General features: G+C 38.8%; 2 protein-coding genes across 14 annotated transcripts in view; one reads left to right on the forward strand and one right to left on the reverse strand.

The window, feature by feature from the left end:
- The window catches only part of ppfibp2b (PPFIA binding protein 2b), a 32645-nt gene extending 19591 nt beyond the window's left edge, over positions 1–13054 (reverse strand). For 3 of the 13 annotated variants that reach the window (XM_088378086.1, XM_088378089.1, XM_088378081.1), the window contains exons 1-4: positions 12807–13014; positions 6554–6653; positions 6229–6437; positions 142–228 (exon numbers count right to left, since the gene is read on the reverse strand). In XM_088378086.1, the coding sequence (XP_088234212.1) occupies positions 142–228; positions 6229–6437; positions 6554–6635 (378 nt within the window). In that variant the 5' untranslated portion in view covers positions 6636–6653; positions 12807–13014. Of the gene's footprint in view, positions 1–141; positions 229–3162; positions 3286–3422; positions 3944–6228; positions 6438–6553; positions 6654–9539; positions 9565–12806 lie in introns of those variants that run through there. The other 10 variants (XM_088378083.1, XM_088378082.1, XM_088378088.1 and 7 more) reach the window with 8 other exon arrangements.
- A 1155-nt stretch (positions 13055–14209) lies between these two features.
- Positions 14210–27517, forward strand: bmal1a (basic helix-loop-helix ARNT like 1a). The gene is made up of 20 exons (XM_088378092.1): positions 14210–14403; positions 16408–16551; positions 16769–16832; positions 17176–17323; positions 17839–17859; positions 18008–18040; positions 18361–18390; positions 18891–19048; positions 19166–19245; positions 19949–20041; positions 20118–20235; positions 20586–20735; positions 21684–21930; positions 22175–22281; positions 22435–22585; positions 22667–22746; positions 22860–22971; positions 23185–23278; positions 23806–23899; positions 24097–27517. Exons 3-20 carry the CDS (start codon positions 16787–16789, stop codon positions 24252–24254), a joined length of 1920 nt encoding a protein of 639 aa, XP_088234218.1. The 5' UTR covers positions 14210–14403; positions 16408–16551; positions 16769–16786; the 3' UTR covers positions 24255–27517.
- Positions 27518–27633: the final 116 nt, after the last annotated feature.

Here is a 27633-nt window from a genome sequence, read left to right on the forward strand (position 1 = left end):
CCAACCCTTCCAGACTAATCCCATTTACAATGATTGCATCAACACAAACACAAGTGAATTCATCTTTTTAGAGATAAATAATATTAAAAGTAAATTTACACGTGCACGCGTGCATACACACGACACAAAAAAATTGCTCACCTGTAAAACCAAGGACTCCTTGTCACCCTCTAGACGGAGCAGTCTCTCTTGGTAGGTTTCATTCTGGGAAGGAGGACACAGGTTCACCTGGACAAACACAGAGAGCAGAAATATAAGTATGTCAGTTGAGGTGATTATATCTTCATCGTCTATTGACCTAACGAAATAGTTGATTGAGAATCTTGTCTACAGGTCAAACAACCCTAACCCGAAGCAATTTCTAGAAAAAGTAGCAAGGAACACTTGGAAATTATGATGTTTCTATACATATTGATGTTTGACTAAATTGCAATTTCCTAGCTGATGTCTTATTGTTCTTTAAACATCATGAACTTGAGAGACTGAATCAACAATGCCCCTGCCACTGAGCAATTTGCCTTAAATATGTTGAGACTTGATTCATCAACACTTTGCACAGCATTGACTACATTTCTAAAAAATAATCAACAAAAAAAGATTCAACGATTATTATGACTCTTACTGCTTATCAAAATTTGGGATTTAAGAACATAGAGTTAATCAAGTTAAGAGATGAGTGGCCAGGATTGGAGGCAGCAGTAGCTTAACCCATAAGGATTTTGCTCCAGAACATTCTACTCGAGATGAAAATAAATGCAGAGCTTGTGATTGCCTTTAGTGTGCCTTGTTTTAATGTTTGGTGTTATACAACTGGAAAAAAGATTGTGCTATCACTAGGGCAATTTGAATGCATCAGGATCACAAGGTGCTTGATTTGTTTTTATTTTAATGTCAAAGGCACCAATGTGTCTAGAGTGCAAGATGTTTCTGAGGACATGCTGTAAGGGCTACTCACATAAAAACAAGTCTTTCACAAAGCACAAGGTAGCCTGCTGAAACGTCATAAGAAGTCTTATTCATTCAGACATTGCACCTCAAGACAACCAGGCAGGATTTGCTGTTGCACAAACATTCTAGGAATTCAAATTGAAGATTTATATATACGTATATATATTTTATGTTTGAGGCTACCAACTTCTTAGCCATGGAAAATGTTAATTTAATTCTTAAAAGATAATTTTTAATTGAGAAGATCCCAAATTTAGGATTTAAACAAATCATGCTGACAATCTTCTAGTGACCAAAAGGAGGCAGTTATTCAGAATATGAATTGCAGGGTGGGCGAAAGATAGGGTGATGACTTAAGTGATATTTGTGATGATTATATGAACAATACAATTAATTTTGATAGGAATCCTGGTATGTGAGGTTAAGCCTTAATATTGTAGTTTGACCTATCTACATCCATTTGAACTTTGCATACTTGGACGTAATCCATGTGTGTGTCAATCACACACTTTCAGCAGACTAAAATAATCTGTCAATGGCACTTGGGACTGATAAAAGAAAACTGAATATTTCTCTGTCACCTGTCGGCTTGTGTGACAACTGTCAAAGGTTTTGCCTTTCCACAAACTACTACAACCTAAGTTCAATTTAAAGAAAGTATTTTTGAGGACGGGCTCATATTTCCGAACCTATCTAAGATCTAAACCTCTTATATTAAATGAAGTCGACATGGGATGTACGATGGGTTTCAAAATGCTCCAACACTGTTGACTGCCTTTCAAAAAGCTGTGCAATGTACATGCAACAAATGTTTTTTTTTACATCATGGGTGGAGCAATGTATGACACTAGTGCTAAAGAATGCTGAAAAATACAACATGCAGCACCCCATTTACACAACTAACGCAATGCCTGTCTATCACACCACTTTCGACACACAGGATATGGACAATAGTGCACAAAATAGTGTCGCATTCCTGCAGTAATATTTCGATAGCTATCCTTGTACTTTAGATAAATAATAGAATCAGATCAATAATCTTCACGTGTAATTATTTCACTGCTTGTGAATCTCAAAAGTTCTAGAGTTGTTGACTAGGCTAGGTAGGCTATCTTCATATTGCAGGTCAACTCTAATTTCATCCAAAAACATCACAACTGTTTGATAAAACAATTGGGCGTGAAAGCCATTGCATTTAGAAGAGCATAAAACAGTACGTACTGAAATGCTTTATAGCTGACAAATACTACATGTGGGCGGGGGGGCTGCAAAAGAACAAATGTGTCATGACTGAGACCTAAAGAGGGGGGGGGCAACACTTCTGTAAACACTGGGTGCCATATGATGTCATGCTGTATATGTATGCTTGTCACTTCACAGAAAAATTGCGTTCACATTAGAAGTTCGGCTTTGGTATGTATATAAAAAGATTGGATTCGACAAAAACACACTTTGGAAGCACACCCTACAGTGTGGCAGCCCATTTTTTTTTCCATGTGTTGCTATAAAGCCACAAGAAGAGGCCACCACATAGGTTTCCTCTTATGTTGTCTTGTAAAAGTACATATTATTTGGATGCATGCTGACCTGAAGTCTTATGTCGTGTATGAGGACTAATATATGATGAAAAGTCTGCAAAACGATTTTTAAATCAACCCCCAACGTTCCAAGTCTAGACTATTGGACCCTCATTTAACATAGTTCATTCCGAATTCTGCATTATTATAATCTCAGTCATAGATTTAACTTCAGGCACATAACATTTACCATGAATTACCATCATCGATGTTCGACTGTCTTGCTAAAATGCTATGAACATTTTTTTTTTTAATTTGATTTTGTTTATTTCGGCAAGTACAACACGCTTATCAAAACTTCATTTCACATTTTCTTTCACATGACTTGTCAAAAAAGGGAATCGGGTTGGAGCAATTCTGCTTATCTAGTTCCGTCCGAATTACAACCAAGGTTTCACTACCAGACACACAATCTACATTACACGATAAAAACAATGTGTCCGACAACAACGATAAAGCCCAAAAGCTACTGCCGTCATCGGAAAATCTTGTGTTAGTCCTGTAAACAAATGTGACTCTCAAGCTACAAGGGCAGATTTTGTGTGTCTCCTTCAAGACTGTCAATGATTGGATCTTGCAGTAGTATCACAGATGCGGCTTTGTCAACAGGAATCAGCTGATGGATAATTCGCCTAACCTGATACCATGGCCTTGGTGATGCATTCCTGCAAATCCCGAGAATTCTATGAAATTGGAAACTAGTTAAAAAAACAACAAAGACACAAAAGACTGACCATAATGACATCATGCATCAAAGCTAGAAAATGAATTGGCGGAAAAACGATGTTTCATCACCACAGTTTTCCTTTTATGCGGTCTTGTGAAAGTACAGATTCAGCATTGTGTGTGATTGATCGACATCACACTGAAATGATCAACTTAAGCTTAAACACTTACCTTTTTGAGCCACGAGAAGTGCTTGTAGACATCAATGGGAGTCTCCATGCTCCCAGCCCATTTCTGCCCTGTCTATTTCCTCTCGGATTTTATCTCAGCTGGTTAGAATGTGAGGCTCTCTCTCCCTCTCTCTCCCTCTCTCTTACTCACTCCCTCTCTCCCTTTGTGTGTATTCAGACCAAGCCGACATCATGTAAGTCTTAAGTTTGAAGAAAGTAATGTCAAGTGTGAAAACGCATGACTTCAATGTTCACTATCATTTTTTTAAAGATCTCTGCTGTCTGAGCAGAAAACTCCCTCCCAGTCTTTCTTCTTCCTGTTACTCTTATCTTCTTCAGTAAGACTGACCTGTTTTTGTCTACATTCTGTCCCTCGATTTTCCCCTGTTTGTGTTCATTTTTAACCCTTTTATCAACAAATAGTCCTTCCTTGCTTTCTTCGCTTTCATGCACTATTTTCTCAGCTTCCTTCTTGCCCTGCTGCAGTCTGTCTTGCGGCCAAATGGCCAAGCCCAGAAAGAGGGGGTGGTCAAAAAGGTTTTGGCTGTTTTGTCATCTGTTTGTGACCATCTTGGTTCAAAGTCAGCTTCTCAGACGCGCCTGCTGCCACACACATCTGCTAAACATGTCATACAAGTCTCATCGATTCACATGTGTAAACGTGATATAAATGTTCTTATTTTAATCCCACTTTGTCTCATAAACATATTTTGGTTTCCTTTCTGTGCCCCCTATGGAGCCACTCAGAAACTGTCAGTTATTCATCTCATGACATCATCAAGGGAGGAGACCGACATTCATAAAAACTGCCAATAAAAGATCAGCTGTGGAAAATCATGTTTTTCCCCTTAAAGCTGCATTCCGCTGGAATTTGAATTTATAATTGCTACTGCCACTGGCAAAAATTGCAATTTACCTGCACGATGCACCTTCTCGTATGAGCACGAGTGAAAACTCAACACAGAGGCTAAAATCATTGTGACCAATTAACAATGTTTACAGAAGCAAAAAAAAAAAATGTAGACAGCTATTTTTTCGAGAAACCCTTCACTTTACTGTTCAGTGTGATAGACCGTCACAAGATATGTGGTGAGCTGCAGGATTAAGGTGGGGCCTTAAAGTGTCAATTCTGGCTCTTTTTAGAGAAGCGGCTCTTTTAGCTGGCTCTTTCGGCTCCAAACAGCTCTTCAGATTGTTCATATTATTGAAGTTATACCAATATGAATGTTTTTGTAAAAAAAACAAAAAAAACCTTGCTTATTAACTAGCTTATTTATTTACTCAATTTAGTGCTACAAAAAATATTAAATACAAAAAACCTTAGTGAATAGCATCTAGCAGAAACATCCTCAGGTTGCCTGAAAATAATGCAAAGTACTTAATGTTCAAAATGGATATCAAATTGAAGACGCATGTTATGACAATTTAGAGGGGGGGTCCATTGCACAATAAATTCATACTCATTTACTCGATGTTGAAAAACAAAGATGGATCAACTTCTGTTTGAAACAATGCAGGATTTTAGAAGCGGCTAAACTGGATCCACCTTTCTCTTTCAGCCAACTAAAGTATCTTATACATCCTGTCGAACTGCTTTCTAGGGAGAAAACAGCAGCCTCTGCAGGTCAACACAAGACAAAAGAAAAAAAACAGTTTTATATCTCTCAACCAGTAAAAACAAATGGAAGTTTATGAAACCTTAAATTCGAAAGAATGAAAGAGACCACGGAAATAGCTTATTATGAACAAGAGCAGTTGTGAGAGGACACGCAGGAAAACCAGTGGTTAGAGCAAAGGGGCCGAGGGACAGGAAATTGGTAATAGTCCACTTCTTTGGGAAACTTTATGCAGCCACTCTTTCACAGTGTTTTCCATTGTACCAGTAAAAAGAGTTGGAGAAAGAAATTGTGGTGCTTAACATACATTACAAAGGCTAAAGTATTCATCAAAGCTAACCCTCCGTTAATTTTTTATTATTGTTATCATGTTTAGGGCCTGATAACGTGCATACCTCGGTTCAAAATAATGCTTGAACCATTCATTTTTCTGCCTCAAGTGCCCGCTTAGTCAAGCTCAACGCGCCAAGAATTGTTCATGTGGTGCATGACGGTAACATGCCACCAACACTTGAGAAGGCCAACGTCAAAAGAAACTTTCTAGACCAGGGGTCAGCAAGTCCATCCTGTTTTAGATGCATTCCCACTTCAACACACATTCTGATTCAAATCATCAGAAGTCGTCAATGAAGATAACATGCATATTTTTTTTTTTTTATTGAGGGGGGAAGCTGGATTACCCAAAGACAACCCACACAAGCACAGGGAGAATATGCAAACTCCACGCAGAAAGGCATGAGCCTGGATTTGAACCCCCACCTCAAATCTGTAAGGCCAATTTACTAAGAATTTGACATATAGATTCGCTTATGAAAAATAAATAGCAGATTGACAAGGAACAAAAAGAATACATGGTGCTGGAAATAAATAGCCTTTCTGTTGCACAATAGCAAAATTCCTCACCTCCCTCTGACCATCCAGCTGACCCTGTCTAACCGGACTGCAACTGACAGACTTTGGACTGTGAAAACACTCAATGATTGATTACTGGATCATTTGCCAAAAGGGGATTCTGAAATGCATCACAATCCAGAAGTTAATATGATTGAATTTTTTCTTTTGTTTGGTGAGGTTTTAAAAGAACTGCTGTGGCTGCCCCGTTGGCCTGCCCTCTGCAGGCCACTGCCCTGACATATGAAAAATGACAGTTGAGCAGGATTTGACATTCAAGGACGTACGCGACGTACTCACATCTCCACTCTGGAGCCAGTCTTTGAGAGCCTCCGCTGTATCTGTGGGCAATTGTGCTCTGAGGCGCTCTCTCTCTTCCTGGTTTGGTTGGAGCTCCAAAGCAAGTTTGAGGTCTACAGCTAACTGAATAACCCGCAGAGGGGTGTGGCTCACGACAGAACCAAGGTCATACGCGCCATTAGTGAGCTCCAAAGCTGTTGCTTTTGAACCTGGAGGTGTATGTGGTAGAGAAGAAGAGGAGAATAATATTCAGTTCTGGGGTAAAACTGGAATAGCTTAAATGGATTAGATAAACCGTTCATGAGAATATTAGGTTGTTTCATACCTGCAATTATGTCATCCATCTGCTCCAGAGCTGCCTCGAGCATGTGACTAGCCTCAGTTTCCATTGTAACGGTGGGTAACATTTGACCTCAGATATGCATCTGTCGAAAGGACATTAAAAAAGTTATTCAATTAAGAAAAAGAAATGAGGTTGTTGTTTATTTCACTCATCAAGGAGCCGGATCATGCCTGCTCGACTTGATGGAGCTTTCAGCCATGTTAAAATGCTAATTCCTCACAAAAATAAAGAATGCCAAAAAACCACACTTTTCCCTATTGCATACATATAGAGTAGTCCGTGAATTATAGATATATCTTTTTTACATTAAACATATGAAGAATAGCCCTGTGTCAACTAATACCATTTAAAAAGTAAATAATATTTTCCTTAATCATAATGGTTGAATTATTCTACATTGGCTTCGCTTGAATATTATGCTGTTTTCCTTCACTCTGACTTTGGACTGCCATTTTTCTCTTCTCCTCCTTTAAGGTTCCCATCATGTCATATTGTCATGCCAATTTAGAAAGACATCATCATGAAGGACGCAAGGGGGAGGATGTGATGTAATCTTGCTTTGGGGAAATCATGCCCCCTACAGATCATCCTAATGCTCATCAACATTAGCGACAATACACTATGACAGCTCACACTGACAATCTGCACAAAGTCAATGTACTGTACAGTAACATGCTGCCATTACAACTGTGAATCCATCATATTTTTTTTGTCAAGTTCACTAATGGAACTAATTTGTGAAGGGTTGCTCATGGTGCACTATAAGACCATCATATATATCTGTATATATATATATGTGTATGTGTGTACATATATATATATAACACATTCACATACTATAGTAAAAACCTCACACACAAGTGAAATGCTTTAATACACACAATTGAAATGTGTTCTCACGCACACAACTGAAATCCTTCTACACACACTAGTGAAATGTTCTCACACACTTTCGGCTACATCGGAAGGAGACAAATTACCCAATCACAAATTTGCTGGCTCAGTGACTACAGCTTGTATAACAAAAACAAAACACTTACTATGTCGCATGAAGGAAAACGAGAAGTCGTTTGTGGTGCCATTTTGTTTGAATCACTGATGAGGAAATTGGTGGTCGGCTTGCAACATGTCTGTGGCAGCGTAGTGTACCTTTTAATAAAGTATACGCACTTCGAACTTATTTTGTTGTATTCTATTAGTGCAACTTGCACATCATTTTATGTGGCCCGCGAAGACAAATTGTGCATCAAATTTGTGTGTCGTTACTAGAATTGCAAATTGTCTTCACTTTTAATAATATCTTTTTTTAAAATATTTCACCAGTTTTTACTCGTCTGATTTGAAAACAGGTGATTTGTCAGTTTGTTTTGTAGCTTTTACTGTATATAATATGAGGTGCTCATACATTTATTTGGGTTGACAGTCATAATGGCCCTCCGAAAGAAGCTATGACTACAATGCGGCCCGCCAAAAAAACGAGTTTGACACCCCTGGTTTAATGAATCGTCAAAGTACAATAGCTATGTGTCTGTTACCACTGGTGGAGTGATTAAAATAGGTTCTAATTGGCAATTAGAATTGGCTAACGAAGCTTACTTTACCATAGATGTGCAGTTGTGAAAATTAAACCAGTTGTGCTTTGCAATAGTCTCTTTAAAGTTGGAAAGGGTTGAGAAAAAAAAATAGTTTGTAGCTCTGGTCCAACCACATCCTTCAAATGAAGCTTTGGCCATTTTAGCAGACTGCTTAGTCTTAACACTTGGCTATGGTCTATCTGTCCTTCACACAATGTCGTTTTCATTGATAATTTGAATGTTTGTATGTCTGTGACCGTTTACGACCTTACAAATGCTGCCGAAAAATCAACATTCGTGCCGTGTACAAATCCTCACCAACCTTCGCCGCTCAGAGAAGATGATTTGGTGCTCAAGGATATGACAGAGAACATACAAATCCTAAATGTCAGAGGTGGTGTCCTGATGATGTTAATTGGTGAAGAATCTGGTGTCTCCTGTTGGCCTCACGACGCACATACACATGTACACACAGTTTGTGTTTAGCGCCCGAGGCTTAGGTTTGGCCTCTAGCTGGTGACACTAATCCAAACAGGCTACGTCAAATGAGGAGAAATGCCTCACACGTATATTCCTTTTGTGTGGATGTTGAGCTGTGACTATTTTGTGGTAATATGTAGCAGTTCCTGTCCATCATAGAGGTTCACATGCATAGTGAAACTCACAAATCGCCCTTGGTGAAGAAGGTTTTGGTGGAACTGAAATTCCAAAGGTGATTGGTTTCTATTTGCAAATCACTGACATCGCTGTAGATGTTTGACTAGCCAAACATGGTTGACGCTATACAAAAAAAGAGAGGGTGTAGTTTTTCAAGACTTTCAGATCTTGCCCTTAAGCATTTTGCACAATTTCACCTGTTGAGATGTCAAACTTCCTCAGATTCTAAGAGGTTAAAATATCAGATGATGTCTTGACTTGCTATTAGAATTTACCAGTGGTCCATTTCCTCATAGTTTGGGATCAATATTTTTTCCGGGGCACTGGTTGCTATGGAGCTTTGAAAGTATTGTATGTGGCAAAACCTTAAACGCATTTGTCCTCAAAACCAGAGATTTCAAACTGCCAACATTTTAGCTGCCTAACTTTGTCAATGTTTGACGTGATTTCATGTATAATACATCATTTTAAAGGCGATACACAGAGAGAGAGAGAGAGAGAGAGAGAGAGAGAGAGAGAGAGAGAGAGAGAGAGAGAGAGAGAGAGAGAGAGAGAGACAATGTGACCCATGTTATTTCTAAAGATCAGGAACAACACGTATTTTGGTTGTGTTAAAAACAGGGACAGCATCGCCGATACTGAAATTTTATATATATTACAAGGTTAAGAGAGGGTAAGGGGTAAGGGGATGAGCGAGCGAGAGAGAGAGAGAGTGGAGCAAGAGCACCCGCGAGTACCTTTGTTGGAATAGCTTTCATTTTGATATGATGCCATGCAAATAACTATCACATTCCATGACTCCATCAAAGTCAACTGGTGGGAAAAACCATTGCACAATTCCATAAAAAAAAAGTAGTATGTTCCACAAGCAAATGCAAACGTGGTAATAAAACTTTACATACAACACTATCGGCTCACATCATCCTCTGCAGAAATGCATATTTTAAAATGTATTTGTTGTACTATTTAGGCCAAGGTACCGAGGCTACATGAGACTATGGTTACACACATAACCTGCTCCACAGCAAGTAGACAACATCACAAAGATCAGGTGACAGGGTAATGTTCCAGTCACAGAGAAGGAAGTTGTGTCATGTGTCAATGTGTCATTAGCTTTGAGTACTGTCATGAGTTTACTATGTTTTGCCACATTTACACAGCTTGCTCTGTGGTTGGAATCGATATAAATGATTGGTGTTACGATCAGGTCATGCTCAATAACTTGTTAATTATTGTAACTGCGTTGGGTTCAATTCTTATTGTAAATATTCATAATTTCATTGCACCAAATTACAGCAATATGTTTCGACTAGCTTCAGGATTGGTTCTTCTGAGAATGTCGTCCTTATGAAAGAAAAATTAGTACTGCTTGAAATTCTTAACCGAATTGAAAAATCAAAGTGAATTGTGAATCGAATCAAATTGATTTTGTAAATCTGAGACGATCATGAAAGATGCTCATTTCCTCAATCTCTTATAAATCAGACGTGGAGAGGCTAATCTTTGTGAAATGGGGATAAATTTATCCATCCATCCATCCATTTATTACAATTGTAAATGTCTCGGGACAAATCTGTAGAACCTATTCATTAAATGTACTACCTCTGAACGGGGACCATTAGTTCTCATAAGTTCCCAATCTTCAAAGTGGGAACTAAAATTAAAAAAATACTTTACACCCTGTTTATATGAGTGCACCAAATTTGAGAGGAAACTATATGACTATATCAAAATATATCAAATAACTTTTTTAAAATTTTCTCCGATCCGTACTTGCAGCCCTCATTGAAATAAATTATAGTCCATCATTTGGCATCTAAGGAGGGTTAAGCAGTGCACCATCAATGCTGTATAGTGGAGATGAAGTGTTGCAAACATGAACATTGTGAGTCGATGAAAAGAATACTTGTCGAGCTTCCCAACCCACGCGCATCCACAAGAAGCCTCCTGTCCCAGTAGCCACTGCTTCCGCCAGCCCAGGACTAAGCTCATCACCATGGGAGACAAGGCCTTCCAGTCAGTGGCCCACGAATCTGGCACTCACTCCCGGAGTCCCCGAAGGGTACTCAAAGTTTGGAGGCATTCAAAAAGCATCTAAAACTTCTCTTTTTCAAATCATTAGGTTTTAACCATCATTCATTTTAACTAGCTGTCTGGTGCAACGTTTTAGTTTCTTAACGATGTTACTTAATTTTAAACCTTTTTAAATTTTCTGAAGCACTTTTGAGATTTCTAGGGTGGTGCACTGGTTAGCACGTCCACCTGACAGTTCAGAGGTGCAGTGTTCGAGTCTGGCTCCAGCCTTCCTGTGTGGCGTTTGAATGTTCTCCCCGTGCCTGTGTGGGTTTTCTCGTGATGCTCCGGTTTCCTCCCACATTCCAAAAGTATTGTTATGTTATGTTCCATCACCGCCAGGGGACACTTGGCATTTGTATTGCTTTTTAATTCCATGATCCACTCGGAACATAATGGAGGTCACCCAGCATGCAGGAATGGATTGTGTTCCACTGTAGCCAAAGTCAAGTCATTTATGACTAGTATATGTTTTTTTCTGTTTGAGCTTTAAAAGAACAGAGTTGAGTGGGTAATATCTTTTAATCTTTTTCATGTCTTGCACTTTCAACCTTTTTTCATCCTTGAGGATCCATTCTCACATTTCCTTCCCACTTTCCCTCTGTTGACAGCAGAGAAGATAACAGCTAAGAACTGTAGTCATTTCATTTTGTGCTTCTTTCTTTCTCTCTTTCACTTTTTACCCTCCATCCCTGCAGTAAGCAGAGGATTAATTCTTGCAGATTAGCAGCACGACTTTGTTTTCACAGGTGCAACAACCAGATTCCCTCTTTCTCGCCTACACCTATCTTTTTCATTCTTCTTCAACAGTTCAGCTCCCAACAGACGGCAGTCGATTTCTTTTTGTTTAAAACACATGATTGCGTGAGAAGATGCAAGTTGATGACAGACAAATCATCTGATCCTGTCTAGCAAAAGACAAAAAGACTATCAAATGGATTTCTTTGATCAGAAACAAAACACGTTTTATAACTGTTTTACCGAAGAACCTTTAAGCTTTTATCTTGCACCGCTCCATGTAACAGCCATTTTATCATCCGCTGTTTTTAAGTACTGATGCCATTCCCTTTAGGCCAGTGATTCCTTTCAACTTGTTCGCATTTAAATGAGCTTTGCTACAGAGGAGATGTCCTCTCAAGCCCCCTGTGTTGTTGTGTGTATGCATCCCTGGTGTTAGATGTAGAAGATCTTCAGCTAAAGGGAGCCACTCATTAGTTTTTATCTGCACTACCTCTTATTATCCCCCCCAAAACGTATATAGACTTTGTCTTGCATGTCAGAAACTGATGATGGGCAGTTACACAGCACGTGTCAGTGCAACAACACTTCATTTTGCAAAGCTGACAGTGCATGAAAGAGCAAACACGGCTAAACCTTTGTTGTAATAAAATTTAAAAAAAAAAAACTCTATTCTAGGAATTGCAATGACTGAGACACAAGACATAAAGTGGGCAGTGGGCAATACATTATATACAATACATTATATGTGTGCGTGTGGGGCGTGCGTGCGTGCGTGCGTGTGCGCGCGTGTGTGTCAGTGCAACAACACATCATTTTCATTCTGCAAAGCTGACAATGCATAAAAGAGCAAACTGGGCTCAACCTTTGTTATAATAAAGTTAAAAAAAACTGTATTCTAGGATTTGCAATGACTGAGACACAAGACATAAAGTGGGAAATATATATATGTATATATATATACATAATTACTCCTAATTACTAATAATAACTCCTAAAATGTTAAAATAATTTCTGATCATGCGTTATTATCTGCTATTACCTACCCCTTTTCAACATCAGGCATTTTCAATGTGTTCACGGGGTTTAGTTTGTTTTTACTACGCTCTCGAAAACTTTTATTGAATCCTACGTCAGCTTCGCATTATCTTATAATAGTCAACATAAGGCAAACGTCGCTTCGTTTTACTTACATAGGCGTCACCTCGAGACGGTTCTCGGATTAAATCCTTAAATATGTTCTTTTGCAGACTCCTCCCGATGAAATGATCGCGCCCAGGTGGAAACACAAACATTCCCAAAGTGACACAACAGGGTGTCGCACGCAAGGTGAGCGGAAGAGTACAGTACACTTGCCTGCCGTGTCGTCGCTCAACTGAAGCGCAAGCTCCATCAATTCCACTTGCCATGTGACAGCCATGATGCATTCATGAACGCCTCGGAAGTAACGAGGTCGTCACTTCTCATCCTGTTCGCGATACAATAGAAAATTCTACTAAATTTAAAACGTTATATTACATTGAAAAACAAAGCTAATGAAAATAAATCAAATTTACTGCAGAATTATCCTCAAAACTCTTTTGTTAAGATCAGACACTATTTAATACGCCAATGTTGTTTTGGGTTATTAATACGTAATATGCGTCAGCGTAAGTGCTTGATAATCGCCGCTATAACAAATTCACAATCACTCATGTGGGATGTATCTATTTTTTTTATTTTGCAGGGACAGTGTACATGAATGAACCTTTCTGTAAATGCAAAAGAAATTAGCCATTTTATTTGTCATCCGTCGCCCCTGACGCAAAGTGTGTCAAGTGTCTTGCCCAGGGACACAACTATGTCGTACCATACGTGGCACGGACAGATCTAGAGATGATGTATTGTAGTGTTTATAGTAGTGTCTTTCAATGATATTGTGGAAATTCCGATACGACAAACAGTATAAACTTTACCAAGCATAATGACAAAAACGACTCGTGGATTTATCCGACTCAACGCTGTCATCTAGTGGTAGTCACTGGCAACTCATAGCACATGAGTTCTTTTTATTTTCCAACTCCGATCGAACAAATTCCTGGTATCACTTTATTACACAGAATGACAGTGACATCATATCTGGGGTCAGTAAAAACTGGGCGACATTTGGGCCTCAAAATTCTTGAAAAAAATACAGTATAGAAAATGGATGGGTGGATGACTATTTGATCCAACATATGAAGTAGGTCCCGGAACGAATTAACATCGTATGTAGAGGTTTGACTGTACATCAATAAGTTAAAACAAGCTAATTGATTCCTTCGACTTATTAATTTCCTTAAAACCACCCATGCCTTAAAATATACATCTATATTTAATTATATTTTGCTGTTTAAGAGACCAACCCCTTCAGGGTGTCCCCCGTTTATTTTGAAAATCAAAAGCAGCTTCGATACACTTCCGCTCACCGAGCTGGTTGTCGAAGTCCCGGTGAGCGACTCTCGGTGGCCACACGCCGCGCTCTCGCACGCAAGTTGCCTCTGCATTCCGTTTGACTGAAGGCTTTAATTGGCCGGCTGTATCTCCGTCATCCTTTCGCCATCGTAAGGCTCTTTCTGATTGGCCAGGGCTGAACCAATGGCGCTAGCACTACTGCCATTGGTTGGAAAACTAGGTTAGTGGTCCGACAGGCATGACGGTGAAGAGAAACTAGGTCACCGATTGAAAATCGTTTATGTCACAGTTCTTGGACTTTCTACAACACGTTACCTAGTGGCCTTCAATGGATAATAAAATCCTAGCGGACCAAATGTAAGTATTACATGAAAACCAGCATGCGGACTCTCTCCGTTGTACATCGGAGACTTTTCTGCTTCTCCGGGGTTCATCCATGATGTATGTCGTCGTTGTTTTCCCAGCGTTGGGAAGGAGGGACATTAGCTCGCTGACCAATTCTTGACAGCGTTCCGCGGCTAATAGTCAAATACTATTACTGGTCAATTGGACTAAATGTTAAGAGTAGCGAAATCAATGGGAATTACCCATATTGATGACAATTGAATCTTTGAAGAAAGCGCCGTAATTTAAACCCCCGCCTGTCCAGTGCTAACGACCAGGTGACCAACAATGCTACCTAAAGCTAAGACGCTAGCTGTGTAAACAGGCCGTAGTGAGCAACTAGTGCACGTTTTCTTCGACAGCATCTTCTCTGTTTCGAAAACTTAAAAAATCCTTCATGTATTATTTCTTTAATGCAGGCGAGGTGTTTTGCAGCCCACCCTTATCCCCGAAATGCCTCGATACAACAGGCTCATTTAGTCATGAAAATCGTGACAGACTTGGTTTGCACTGGCTGTGGAAAAAAATGACGACATCAAGGGGCGCTCCTCTCTGCAGATGTTTACATTTGATGTTGATCAATTATGTGTTTTAAGATGGAACCATACTTGGTGTTTAGTGCTGTATGGTCTTCGGAGGGGACTCTTGATTGATTTAAGATCTTCCCAGGCTGACGTTTTAGTGTTAATTTGGTATTCATGCATTTGAAGCATGTATGATGAGAATTTTGTCCGTTTTGGCTCGTACGCATTACCTGGTAATTAATAATCACAGTCCGTGTCATGCATTATTTATAACGACATTTAGCCAGTTCTTGGAGAAGAAAGCATTCAGTTTGTTTTATATAATATATTTTTTTCCGACAAATTGTTTTAAGAAAATAGAGCTCTGTTGTGAGCTTCAGAGTGTCAGTTGAATGGTCATAAAAATCTCAACTGCAAAAAGCTTTGCGCTGCTTGTCGCGCACAAGCTAAACTTTAGTAATCACACTATTGTATTGTTGTCATGTGAACTGCCACAGATATTTTTTGTGATCAGAACCGTTGAATATGGGTCACATTCAAGTTTATGGTCACAATACATAAGAATATGGTCCAAAATTGTCTTGTTGACGTTCTAATTTGTTTTTTAAATTATAGATTATATATTGGTGTTGTTTGAACCACCCTTGTCAGAAGTATGTATTAAGGGGGGAACTGGATTAAAAGATTTCAGAAAATGTGCACTGCCAGGTAAAACCACTTAAAAAAAATTACTGACATCTGAACAGAATTTTACAAGATTATTATAACAACAAACATAATGTTTGGTTTCATATTGTAGCGTTCCTGACATTTGCAAAAAAAAAATGTTGTTGTATGGAAATAGTTGGCTGTGGTGTAAAAGCTACACTGTAACATATTAAGTCTTAATGTGTAATTATTAATAATTAAGAGCTTTGTATAATATTTTGGTCACATTTAGCAACATGAGAGGCTCGCAATGTTAATAGCAGTTTTGATGTTATTACACGATTGCTGTTTAGTTAAACAACTTTTATGGACTATAATAAAAATGGACAATGTTCAGTGCAGTGAAGTTGTCCACACCTTTGCATTTCTGGTTTTACAGGCAGCAGATCATTAAGTGTGCCATATAAAGACAACAGCCTTTCTTTTTTAATTTCAATATGAATATAAATCTCATTCTTTTTCTGTGTAATCAGCAGTTATTCTGAAATGGACATGGTGGCAAACTGTGTTTTCTTGCCCAAAAGCAAAGCTAAACTGATTAAAAAAAACGGAGTAGTGTAATTTTGACAACCTTTTTTGTGCAGACCCTGAAATGCCAAAATCATAACTCAGGGTTCTACTTTACTTGTATGGAACTTTGAGTATCTTGAACTCAAAACTGTTGATCCAGCATTGTTATTTTGAAATTAGAAGAGTTTATTTTGTAGTTTTGATTTCTCTCATTGATCTTTTCATCTCTTTCCAGAGTTACACGGGCTTCACCTTGTACCTAAGGATCAGAGCACATTACCTTCGTACCAGAGACCACACGAGATTAAAGCTGACTGCACTGCTCTATATTGGATACAACTCAGCTAGTCAAGGAGGCCTCTTCCTGGTTCTTATCAAGGTAACTCATGTTATTAATTGTGTTTGTATTGTATATTATATGTGTAAGGCTGGGCAATCATGGAAGAAATAATCACAATTTTGATGATTGAAATCACAGTTATTTAAAATGATTACCATATTAATTTATTTAAAATCTTTGCATGGACTCATGAACCATTCCAACACTAATGTAGAACATTCTTACAGTCAGATGTTTTTTTTTTTTATGTTTGCAGTTGCGGGATCGAGAGTGGATGGAAGGAGATGATTTTAACACAGAGGCTGTGATGAACATCTGTGGTGAGTGTGGTTTAAATAACCTGACATACATAAATCTTCAAATTTTAAATGAAATTAAAAATAAAAAAAACTTCTTAAACAGGTCAAAAGAAAACTGAATAAATGAAACATTTTGTATTCATTAATAAATAACAACAAACTAAATTTACAGTGAAAATGCTTTTCGTTTTGGTATTTATCAGTTATTCCATTCCAGGCTTGGGCCGGTTTGATGGTTTACCATGGTTTTAAAAAGTCAAGGTTACGTAAAGATTGATTCATTGATTCGTAGAGATTGAAACAGGTTAGGAAGTTTAATACAAAGAAAAGAAAAAGAAAGAGCAATTGTTCTCTTTTCTGACAGATGACCTGATGGCAGACCAAAGGATGGACATCTCCTCTACAATGACTGACTTCATGTCTCCCAGCTCTACCGACCTCATCTCGAGCTCTATCAGCACTCCTGGCATGGACTACACTCGGAAAAGAAAGGGCAGTACCACGGAATATCAGTAAGTAAAGAAGGAAAAATACAAAAGTATGCTTAGAGGTACAGTGCGTACACTTTGATTTGTCAATGTTCAATCATTTTAAAAACCCATTATCAATTTCAGTAATATCACATCAACGTACATTTTTTTATAGATCGAAACATAGGTCTAGTCATCTCTAATTATATTGTATGAGTCACACCTCAGGTCGCAGCCATTTTTCTGCTACAGATCCCTAAAGAGGACAAACATAGTAAGCAAATCACAAATTTGCTGGATCAATGACTACAATGTGTGTAACAAATCCAATGCACTCATTTCGTCACTTACGGACAATTGCGGGTTTTTAGAAGTGAACGAAAAGAACAGCGGCCCAGCATTTGATTTTCATTCGCTCGTCCATGTGTAATGAGGTGCAAAGTCCACATTTTGACAAGCAGATCAAGATTGCTTACTTAGTGCCATAGTGTGATGAAAATTGAAAGTCTATTGACATTAATACACGACAACTGACCAATCAATGTGTTTTATTACAGAATCGATGGCTTCTCATTTGAGTAAGTTCAACAATCACAAAACATCAAATATGTTGTATATTTTTTATTTACTGGAATACTTACTGAAAATGATTGTTCCAAGCATCCCCGCACTGTTGCATTTCTTTGAATGTTCTTGAAACCAGTATTGTTTCTTTTCCCTCATTAGTGACATGGACCCAGACAAAGATAAACTGGGAAGGTAAGGTGTCACTATTACGTATTTCTTTTCAACAGAAAAAATAATGTACGCTTAAAATACATTGGAATTTTTGTCTTGTGATGTTGGCAGTATGAGTCAAGGAATGATTTGCTTAACCTACAGACTCACGTAGTGTATTTCTTCTTAAAGGGACACGAAACTGATGATGGTTCATTAACTCATCCAGTTTATGGTATTAAACTAGTATTAAAAAAAACTGTTTAAGTAGATTGTGTTAGATTTTAATTTCACCAAAGATCACCCCTTGAAAAATATTCATCTGATCTTTTTTTTAATTGTAAATATTTTTCTCTTTTCAGTGACCAACCAGGCCGAATAAAGAATGCCAGGTATATAACTTTTTTTATTTTTCCCCATACAGTTGTGCTTTCTTTTTCGATTCACAAAAATGTTCCTTTTGCCTGATCATGTGTTTGTGAAGAAAGTCATTAATCAGAAGCTGACATTTAGATAGATCAGGTGATTATGGTCGTGTTGAAGTCACAGATCGGTCAAAATTATTTTTCCAGCGATTCATTAGTTGGTGTGCACAATTAAAATAATTGCAAACATCAATGGAATCTGATTCCCTGAAAAAAGTTCTAAGCTGATTAAATATTATAATAACGATATACCCTCCACACCAGGGGTTTTGAGGATTTGCACTATTTTAAATGAATAAATACATCTAAACAATTAATTATCCATGTGATAATCCATTATGGATTCATCAATTGTTGCTCTAATTCAAGTGATGGACAAAATGGAGTGTGTGAGAAATGCCTCCAACTTATGGAGATGAATTTCAGGCACATGTTAATGTTAACATTTCCTCTATGCTTCTTCACAGAGAGGCTCACAGCCAGATTGAGAAGCGTCGAAGGGACAAGATGAACAGCTTCATCGATGAGCTGGCGTCACTGGTGCCCACATGTAATGCCATGTCTCGTAAACTGGACAAGCTCACAGTTCTTCGCATGGCTGTTCAGCACATGAAGACACTCAGAGGTTAGAATGGACTCCATCAGTTATCGAATTATTTGGACAGATCTGGAAAGGATATTCAATGGAAATGTTTTTAAAATAGTCCTGGTTTTGAGTGACTGTATTTACTCTTTCATGCAGGAGCAGCAAATCCATACACAGAGGCCAACTACAAGCCTTCCTTCCTTTCAGATGATGAGCTGAAACATTTGATACTAAGGGTGAGTTGACGCAGGGCATGGGGCAGTTGCCGCTCTGATTGTTAACCAGTGTTTTAAAATGTCAGGGTTTCAGTAACCTCTGATTCTTATCGGATTCCTCCTCAAATCAATTTTTTTAGGGCTCACTGTCCATCATCTGTTTCGCAAGTATCCAAATTGCATTTGAGCCCTTTACCAGACAGGGCCAATGATTGCCCCGGCGAAGGGTATTAAAACCAGTTGATGAAAGAAACGTGACCGCTGTCAAGAAACACGTGACATCACTGTCAACCTCCACAGGGCAGGGACAAAAGTGAACGGGCACACTCGTCTGTATTTATGAAGGATTCCATGATGGTTGCAGCCGAATGAATTCTGAAGTCTACAAAACCATTTTTTCTGGCAATTTCCAGTGCATCCAAACAAATCAAAAGAATCTTCATCATGCAACAATACAATGAGCCAAAAAGCAACAAAAAACTTCTCCATGGGGAAGAAATGTCTGGCCAATTCTATTACCGGTCCTTAACCCAATAGGCCATGCCTATTGATTTAATTAATTTGTTGATTTATGCGATAGAAAATAACAATCCTTAAACCAAGGTAAATGTTTTCTTCGGGGGGTGGGGATGTTGTTGGTGTACTTGTTCGTTAGGCATTATATGTTGAACTGTTTCCAAAATTTAAATATTTGTTTTAATGTATTCTCTTTTGTGTACGGCAGGCTGCTGATGGTTTCCTATTTGTGGTTGGATGTGATCGGGGAAAGATTCTTTTTGTTTCGGAATCAGTTTACAAGATTCTTAACTACAGCCAGGTATGGATTGTGTGTGCGTGTGGGTGGGTGCGTGCGTAATGAGTGACTAAGTTTCTGTGTTGCTTTCTTTTTTCAGAATGACCTCATAGGTCAGAGTCTCTTTGACTACTTACATCCTAAGGACATCGCCAAGGTCAAAGAACAGCTGTCTTCTTCCGATACAGCCCCTCGTGAAAGGCTCATTGATGCTAAAAGTAAGCCAATCTCTAGATGCTCACTACATTGTACACCCTTTGCTTGGCTCCCAATTTTTTTCCCTTTCCAAGACTTTGTATTTAACAAACTTTCAGAATTAACATGATTTCCAAATTCTGGACCCCAAGGTCTTTTTTAATTTTTTATAGTCCTATTACATAAGTGCCAGTGTTGGGCTCGCCTTTTATTGAATTTGACCTGGTAGGTCTCACAATGCCCTACTATGTGTGTGGCAAGAATGCTGTCTCGCTTTGAGAAATTACAACAGTGTTTTTCAAATCATTTTTTAGCATATTCATTTTTGAGGTAGTATAATGTTGATTTTTTTTGTGTGTGTGTAAATTTCCAGCTGGTCTTCCAGTCAAGACAGACATCACACCTGGACCATCCAGACTTTGTTCTGGTGCCAGACGGTCATTTTTCTGTAGGATGAAGTGCAACAGGCCATCTGTCAAAGTAGAAGACAAGGACTTTCCCTCAACCTGCTCAAAGAAAAAAGGTAGAGTTTTGCAACAATTCGATATACTTGTCCTGGAATGAATTACTTTTGTTTATTTCTTGGCATTCTTTTTTTTCCTCTCTCATCATTATCTTGATATACTTTGTACACCAGTTTTAGCTGCCACGTCATGAAAACTCTAGTTCTTTTTGCTCCTCTTTAAAAGGCCACATCCTTGTTATAACCAGGACTCACACTTCAATGAGCACTTAGCATTATACAACAAAGGAAGTTGGCCTCCCTAAATGCCCATCTAAGCCAAAAGATAGAAATGCTGAAAAACCTATCAGGCGAATCATCTGGAAAACCGTTCTCTGTGGCGACCCCTGAAGGGAAAAGCCGAAAGGAGCCACCACTAGTGTATTTTTTGTACAGCAGGACAATTGTGTTACTGTATTTTTACGGTACACGCCAGTTTTCGGAAGTGAGCAATTTACCATATTTTGCCTGTCCGTCCTTTGTCCTGGGCGCTCCTCTATCATCTTCAATCCGCCCTCATTCATAATATAATCGTCTCTCCACCCTTGTAATTTTAAAAGCTCTTCCGATATTGCTTCTGTCACTGGTCCGCCCCTTCATCTTCCCGAGAAGAGATTCAAAGTTTACTTTCACCAGTGGATCAGCGGCATCATGATCACAGTGTGCATGATGTCCCACACATCTGCTACAGCTAAGTTTGAAAGTAAACAATTCGCTGTAGCATTCATTGACAAATAGAGAGACTGAGTAGGTGATTCAGTTCTCCTGTTCCATTTCGAGCTGCTTCACTTCTAAGCGCTGACTCAGAATGACCCACATCCGCATCACACTAAACCAGACCGAATGCTCCTATGCAAAAGCATAACCCATAAAATGGGAAATATATGATAGGACATAATTGATCATTTATTTTAGTGTATAAATTCCTTCCATATATTCTTACATTTCCCTGTTTTATTCTCATCACAGCTGATCGCAAGAGCTTCTGCACGATCCATAGCACTGGGTACCTAAAAAGTTGGCCGCCTACGAAGATGGGTCTTGATGAAGACAATGAGCCCGATAACGAAGGCTGCAACTTGAGCTGCCTGGTTGCCATTGGTCGACTACATCCGCATATTGTCCCCCAGCCCAGCTTGGCAGACATCAGAGTGAAGCCCACTGAGTACGTTTCCCGGCATGCCATAGATGGCAAATTCGTCTTCGTTGACCAGAGGTGAGCAACGCAAATCATCAGATCAAACATTAGCGGTTTGAATAGTTTATTTCTCACCACTTTCCCAACGCACATGTTTGGAGGTGGTCAGGGTGGGCCGTAACTGGCAGCCACACTTCCATCACTGTGCCCCAGGAACCGTGGCTACAGAATGTATTTTATATTTGATCACCACCAGTGTGAATGTATGAGTGCACAAATACTCTGAAGCGCCTTTGACAAGTCTAAATCATTTTGTTTTTAGAGCAACAGCCATCCTAGCCTACCTACCCCAGGAGCTGCTGGGAACGTCCTTCTATGAGTATTTTCACCAGGATGACATCAGCCATCTGGCAGAGTGTCACAGACAAGGTATTTGGAAAGGCCTCGGTCTGATGAAAAGTCGTCATTAGCAAATCTGTTGGGCTGTAGTCACTTATTGAAGCACCGTAGACTAAAATAACAGAGCGAGAGAACTGAAGTCCCATAAATCGATTCCTTTTCTTATTCTGTTGATTCTTGTAGTGCTGCAGATGAGAGAGAAGATTAACACAAACTGTTACAAATTCAAGATCAAAGATGGCTCATTCATCACACTGAGGAGCCGATGGTTCAGCTTTATGAACCCCTGGACCAAGGAGGTGGAATACATAGTCTCCACGAACACTGTTGTGTCGTAAGTGGCAGAGGACAAATACAAGATGTCAGAAAGTCTTGTTTTGAAACCGATCATTTTCACATGATTGTCTCTCACCAGGTGTCCTATGATCGAAGGATCAGAATACACTCAATCTGCTGCATCCCCACAGAGTATGGATAGTGTTCTCCCTTCAGAGGGTAAGATTCAAATGCTGTAGAGCACAATATAAACTGCAAGCGTTGCCATTGTCGAGCATTACTGACCCCTGACCTGTGTTAAAACCTTGCTCTTCCGGGTTGCCGCTGACTAGTAGGTGGAGGAAGGCGGGCATTGCAGACGGTGCCTGGCATTCCCGGTGGCACAAGAGCAGGAGCTGGGAAAATTGGAAGAATGATCGCGGAGGAAGTGATGGAGATCCAAAGGTCAGAGCATGATCCTATTGTGACATCATCACTAATCAAGGGGATGTTTCTTAACAGAAAACAGAACTGTAGTAGTTGCACGTCACAAATATTGTTGTGAGTTTCTGCACAAGCAGATGGCATATATAGTGTCTGGGAAGCTTTATTTTTGGTTTTCTTATTCCTTTTAATATTTTATTCTTGTCAACTAATAATTCACTGTTTTGATTGTAGGATCAGAGGCTCCTCCCCATCCAGTTGTGGTTCTAGCCCGTTGAATATCACCAGTACCCCTCCGCCGGACACCTGCTCTCCTGGGGGAAAGAAGGTAGCAAACACAAGCACGATACCTACTGGAAAATCAAATCTTGAAAAGCACACACATTAAATAAAAAAAAGCTCATAAACATAATGATACCCTTTACACCCATAATGGGCCAATCGTGCAAACTAAAAGGGAGTCATTAATGCAGACCTTATGTATGAGATTATGTATGCTCCTCTAATCAGCTATTAGTCTCCATGCCAAGACAAAAAAAAGCATGTCTTGTAAAGGTATACCAGGTATGATTTCATCTTCTAAATCAAGGAAAATAAACCACTGTTTATTAACCGCGAGGATAAGCAGTTCGGAAGATGAATGAATTAAAAATGTATTATTTGTTGATGGCTAATTTATTAGAAAATTGTCCAAATTCCTGGAATTAATAGTATCCAATTTCTGTAGTCCTTCATGAAAGCAGACTTATTATATTTGTGTTGAATCAAAAAAAACTTGCTAACGGAAAGAAAAATGTCATCACATCATATTTCAGCTGTTGTTTGTACAGTCACTGATACTTGTCATTTTAATAGATTCACAACGGAGGGACTCCTGAGTTGGCCAGCACCGGGATCCTTCCTGGGCCTGATTCTGTCGGCTACCCCTACTCCAACCAGTCCATTATGAGTGAGTCTCATAGTCACAGATTTCAGTCAATCGCGATGGATATATTCCAACCCACTCCATTTCGATATAGGTTTACTCTTGCCAGACGCTTTAAACACATTAAAAGCAAATAAAAATCATTGCATAGTGACGGTACACTGTAAGATCTTCTTTCTGCTCACACTCAGGCTAATTGTCTTCTGAATCTTTCAATTCAGGCGACAACTCCCACCTGAGTATAGACATCATGGACGAGCCTGGCTCGAGCAGCCCCAGCAACGACGAGGCGGCCATGGCTGTCATCATGTCCCTTTTAGAGGCAGATGCTGGCCTAGGCGGCCCAGTGGACTTCAGCGACCTCCCTTGGCCTTTGTGAAGACGTTGAAGGGCATCTCGCAGAGAAAAAGAGAGAGAAAAGAAAGAGTACACCCCCCATTCAGCACCAGAGTCAACGGTAGAGAGAGTTCAGTCAAGAGGAAATCGCTTTCCTGTTCCATTTTATTTTCTGTTTCATCCACTGTACCTGCCAACTTCTCTGCAAAAGTGTCATTCGTGGCATTCAGAATGAAGCAGAAATGAAGAATTAAACGGAAGAAGAGGATTCCCGGAGCCTCAAGATGAAGCCAAATGAAGGCATTTCCATGATCTGTGTACAGACGAGCACTTTTGCAGTGATGGTTACTTCCACAGTTGAACTTTGTATAAATAGAGCGGTTAATTTAGGTCTGCTGACAGTCAGTTTTCTTTCTAACACTGGCTCTGGGCTTCTCTGTCAGCTGCTGAGCCCCAACCAACATCAAACTTTGAAACATTCAGCAGATCCAGTCTCACAGGTGGTGTTGGTGCCCGTTCAAGTTGACGTAGAGAAAACGGTCACAACTCTGGATCATTGCTCAGAAGACACTCGACCCCAAGAATTCCACGTTTTTTTTTCCAGTGGTGTGTAGATCCGAGGAAGACATCCAGGTGTGTCTGGGTTGGAATGACTCGTTCAAAAACTCATGCTTAGTGCTCCTTTTGAAGCTGAACTCCTGATGAGGAAAGGAAATAGTCATGGCCCTCTTGTAACTCTTCCACAAGCAAACAAAAACGTTGGAATGTGACAAGAGTAGTCGCCTTATGTGTTTTAAGGCTTACGTCAGACTCTGTGCTGACCAAAGACAAAAAAAAAAGCAGTGCTTCTCATCATTCAGTTTGACATCTGTGCACTTTGTCCGAGCAAAGATTTCCTGGCAAGTAATTACCATAAAACACAGACATAAAAAGCCCTCAGTGTTCTCAGTCACTAAATTGCCGTCATTTAATATCTGTTGGTGAAATCTTGTTGAGTCAGTTCTTTTTTTTTTTTTCTTTAGGAGTCTGCATTCGTCATTTAACAAACATGTTAGGGCCACGCTGAAAAGAAAAGTTGTAATATACAAGTAATTTGTATATTTTTTTTGGTGGGGGCCAAAAGAATGTTCAAATATCAAGTTTTTTTGGAAAATCAAGTAGTATAAAATGTTTGTGATGAAAATGTTTTAATATAGAGAGCAAAGCTAAAGTCATTATCTTAACATTACTACTTTTTGTGGCTTTCTCTCCCTCACAGTATCACTTTATTTTTGAAATTATAGTCATATTTTTTCAGAAGAAAAAAAATATATAATCTCTTATTCAAAGAAAACGTTGAAATGCTGTGAATATAAATGTTCATATGTACTCTTGCACGTATGAAGTCATATTTTGGGAGAAAAAACAAAAACTATAAAAAACAATGTAAATAAATATACCTTAAATATTTACGGAATGTATTTTGTAAGCAGAAAAATCGATCTTATAAATTGTCATTGTCGTTGGGAAAAAAAGTCTATTTGTCAAGGACCAATTGGCAATATGGATTCCTACATTCTCAAAACTGTCAACTTGTTCACGTTATGACTTCATGCATGTAAGAATGTATTTGCAGAATTTTTCAAATGTGTTGGATTACTGCAATTTTTGTACTTGTTAAATTACAACTTTATGCTTGTAACATTGAGTTTTAATTCTCAGTGGTGTTCAGTGTGGCCCTAATATTCCTTTGTACACCCCCGGCCGGGGTAAAAAAGAAACTCTTGAATTTGTTCCATTTAGCTCTTGATAACAGGACTTTTTTTTTTTTTTTTTAAATGAAACGCTTTATTACTTACCATCTAACTGAGGGGAGTTGAAAATAATAAAAACCAAGATCCGAGTGCATGTAGCCGCAAAGGAAAAGTGCAATGGGATTACGTACATTACACCTACTGAATATTTAATGATTATTTCTTGAAAGATGTCCGCGACTTCATTTGAGATTCCATTGGTGATAATGAAATCTCGATACGACCTTGTCACCTGGCTGCTGCTACAAGCCGTGTCTTTTAAAGCTTTGATTTGAAATGAGATGTCAGGAGGGGGGGCAGTTGCCGCCTGCCCGTATGGAGACTTTACAGTACAACACTTCAGTACATCCAAAAGGTTAAATATGTATTTGAAAAAGTGTTATAAAACATTTTACGGCATGCACCAGTAGTCAAAATGGAGGCATTTTTTTTGCATAAGATAGTAAAACCACATGTTTTTATATGTTGTAATTAAATATAATGAAAGAAAATACTGAGATTATCAAAATACAAAGAAGGTTTTTTAAAGGCTCGTATTGTACTACAATCATATTTAGTGCTGTGTTTTTGCTGTCTAGGTATTTAATGCCAAGATGGAAAAGTGTAACGACTTGGAAAATCTCATGACAGCACAAGATAAGAAAAAGAAAATTTGTTTTCTCCTCACAACCCAAACGCACTCTATTCCGTTGCAACGAGCCACAATATTATGACCGATTGCATTAGTACACAACTCTTATTATGGTGCAGTACCCTCTACGCAACTCTACAACCACAAATACCATCTTTTTAAATCTACCTCTGACTGGCCAATTAAAACTTACCTTTTATAAAGGCATAATTTTACATCCGGCTGTAGTATTGGTGACCGTAAAGTATTGTTACATGTGGTCATAATGTTTTGGCAGGTCAAACTTGTGTTTAAGAACATGACAGATACTATTTTAATAAGCCAAGCCAAATCCTGTTCAAATTTTAGTCAGGTAGTCAAAATATCTTAAGTCATTTAGTTTTTAGATACTTCCAAGAGTATCAATGTAAAACTGTGCATGGTTGTTCCATTTGCGGCAAAGAGCAAGACCTTTTCCACCACTATCCAAACATGAATTCAAACATTACTTTTTGCAACAGGCCACTAAAGCTCTCCATACGGGCAGTTATTTATTTTATTTTTTTATGATTGCTTGTGCTTCTAAGTCTATAATTTGACAGCACTCATAACATTGTCAGCACAGTCCCCATTCCAAACCCAAAAGACAGATGGTAGGTCGCTCAGCTCAGCTCAGCTGATGAGGTTGTCCACTCTTTGTCTGTTGTAGTGTTTCTTTTCTGTGTTTTAAACGCTAGACACTACAATAAAGTATTCCCCATGTCGATTACCCATCCCCCACCGGACAATTATGTATCAAACTATAAATATTATGTTAAGAGTATACTTTATGCAAATATGAGTATGATGAGTGTATTGTATCAGCAGTGAAATATTTTTAAAATAAAACTATTTGTTTCTGTCGGTTTGGCATTGTTTTTCTTTTCTGAAAAGTCTTCAGCTCTGCTGTTGTTTTTTGTCAACCCTCAGCCAATTAAGCAGCTCCATAGAATATTTGTCTCTATGAACATGTCCTCCAA

The sequence above is a fragment of the Syngnathus floridae genome, chromosome 6 (genome assembly GCF_059516105.1).
Source record: "Syngnathus floridae isolate MCC-2025c chromosome 6, RoL_Sflo_1.0, whole genome shotgun sequence".
In the NCBI taxonomy this organism is placed as follows: domain Eukaryota; kingdom Metazoa; phylum Chordata; class Actinopteri; order Syngnathiformes; family Syngnathidae; genus Syngnathus; species Syngnathus floridae.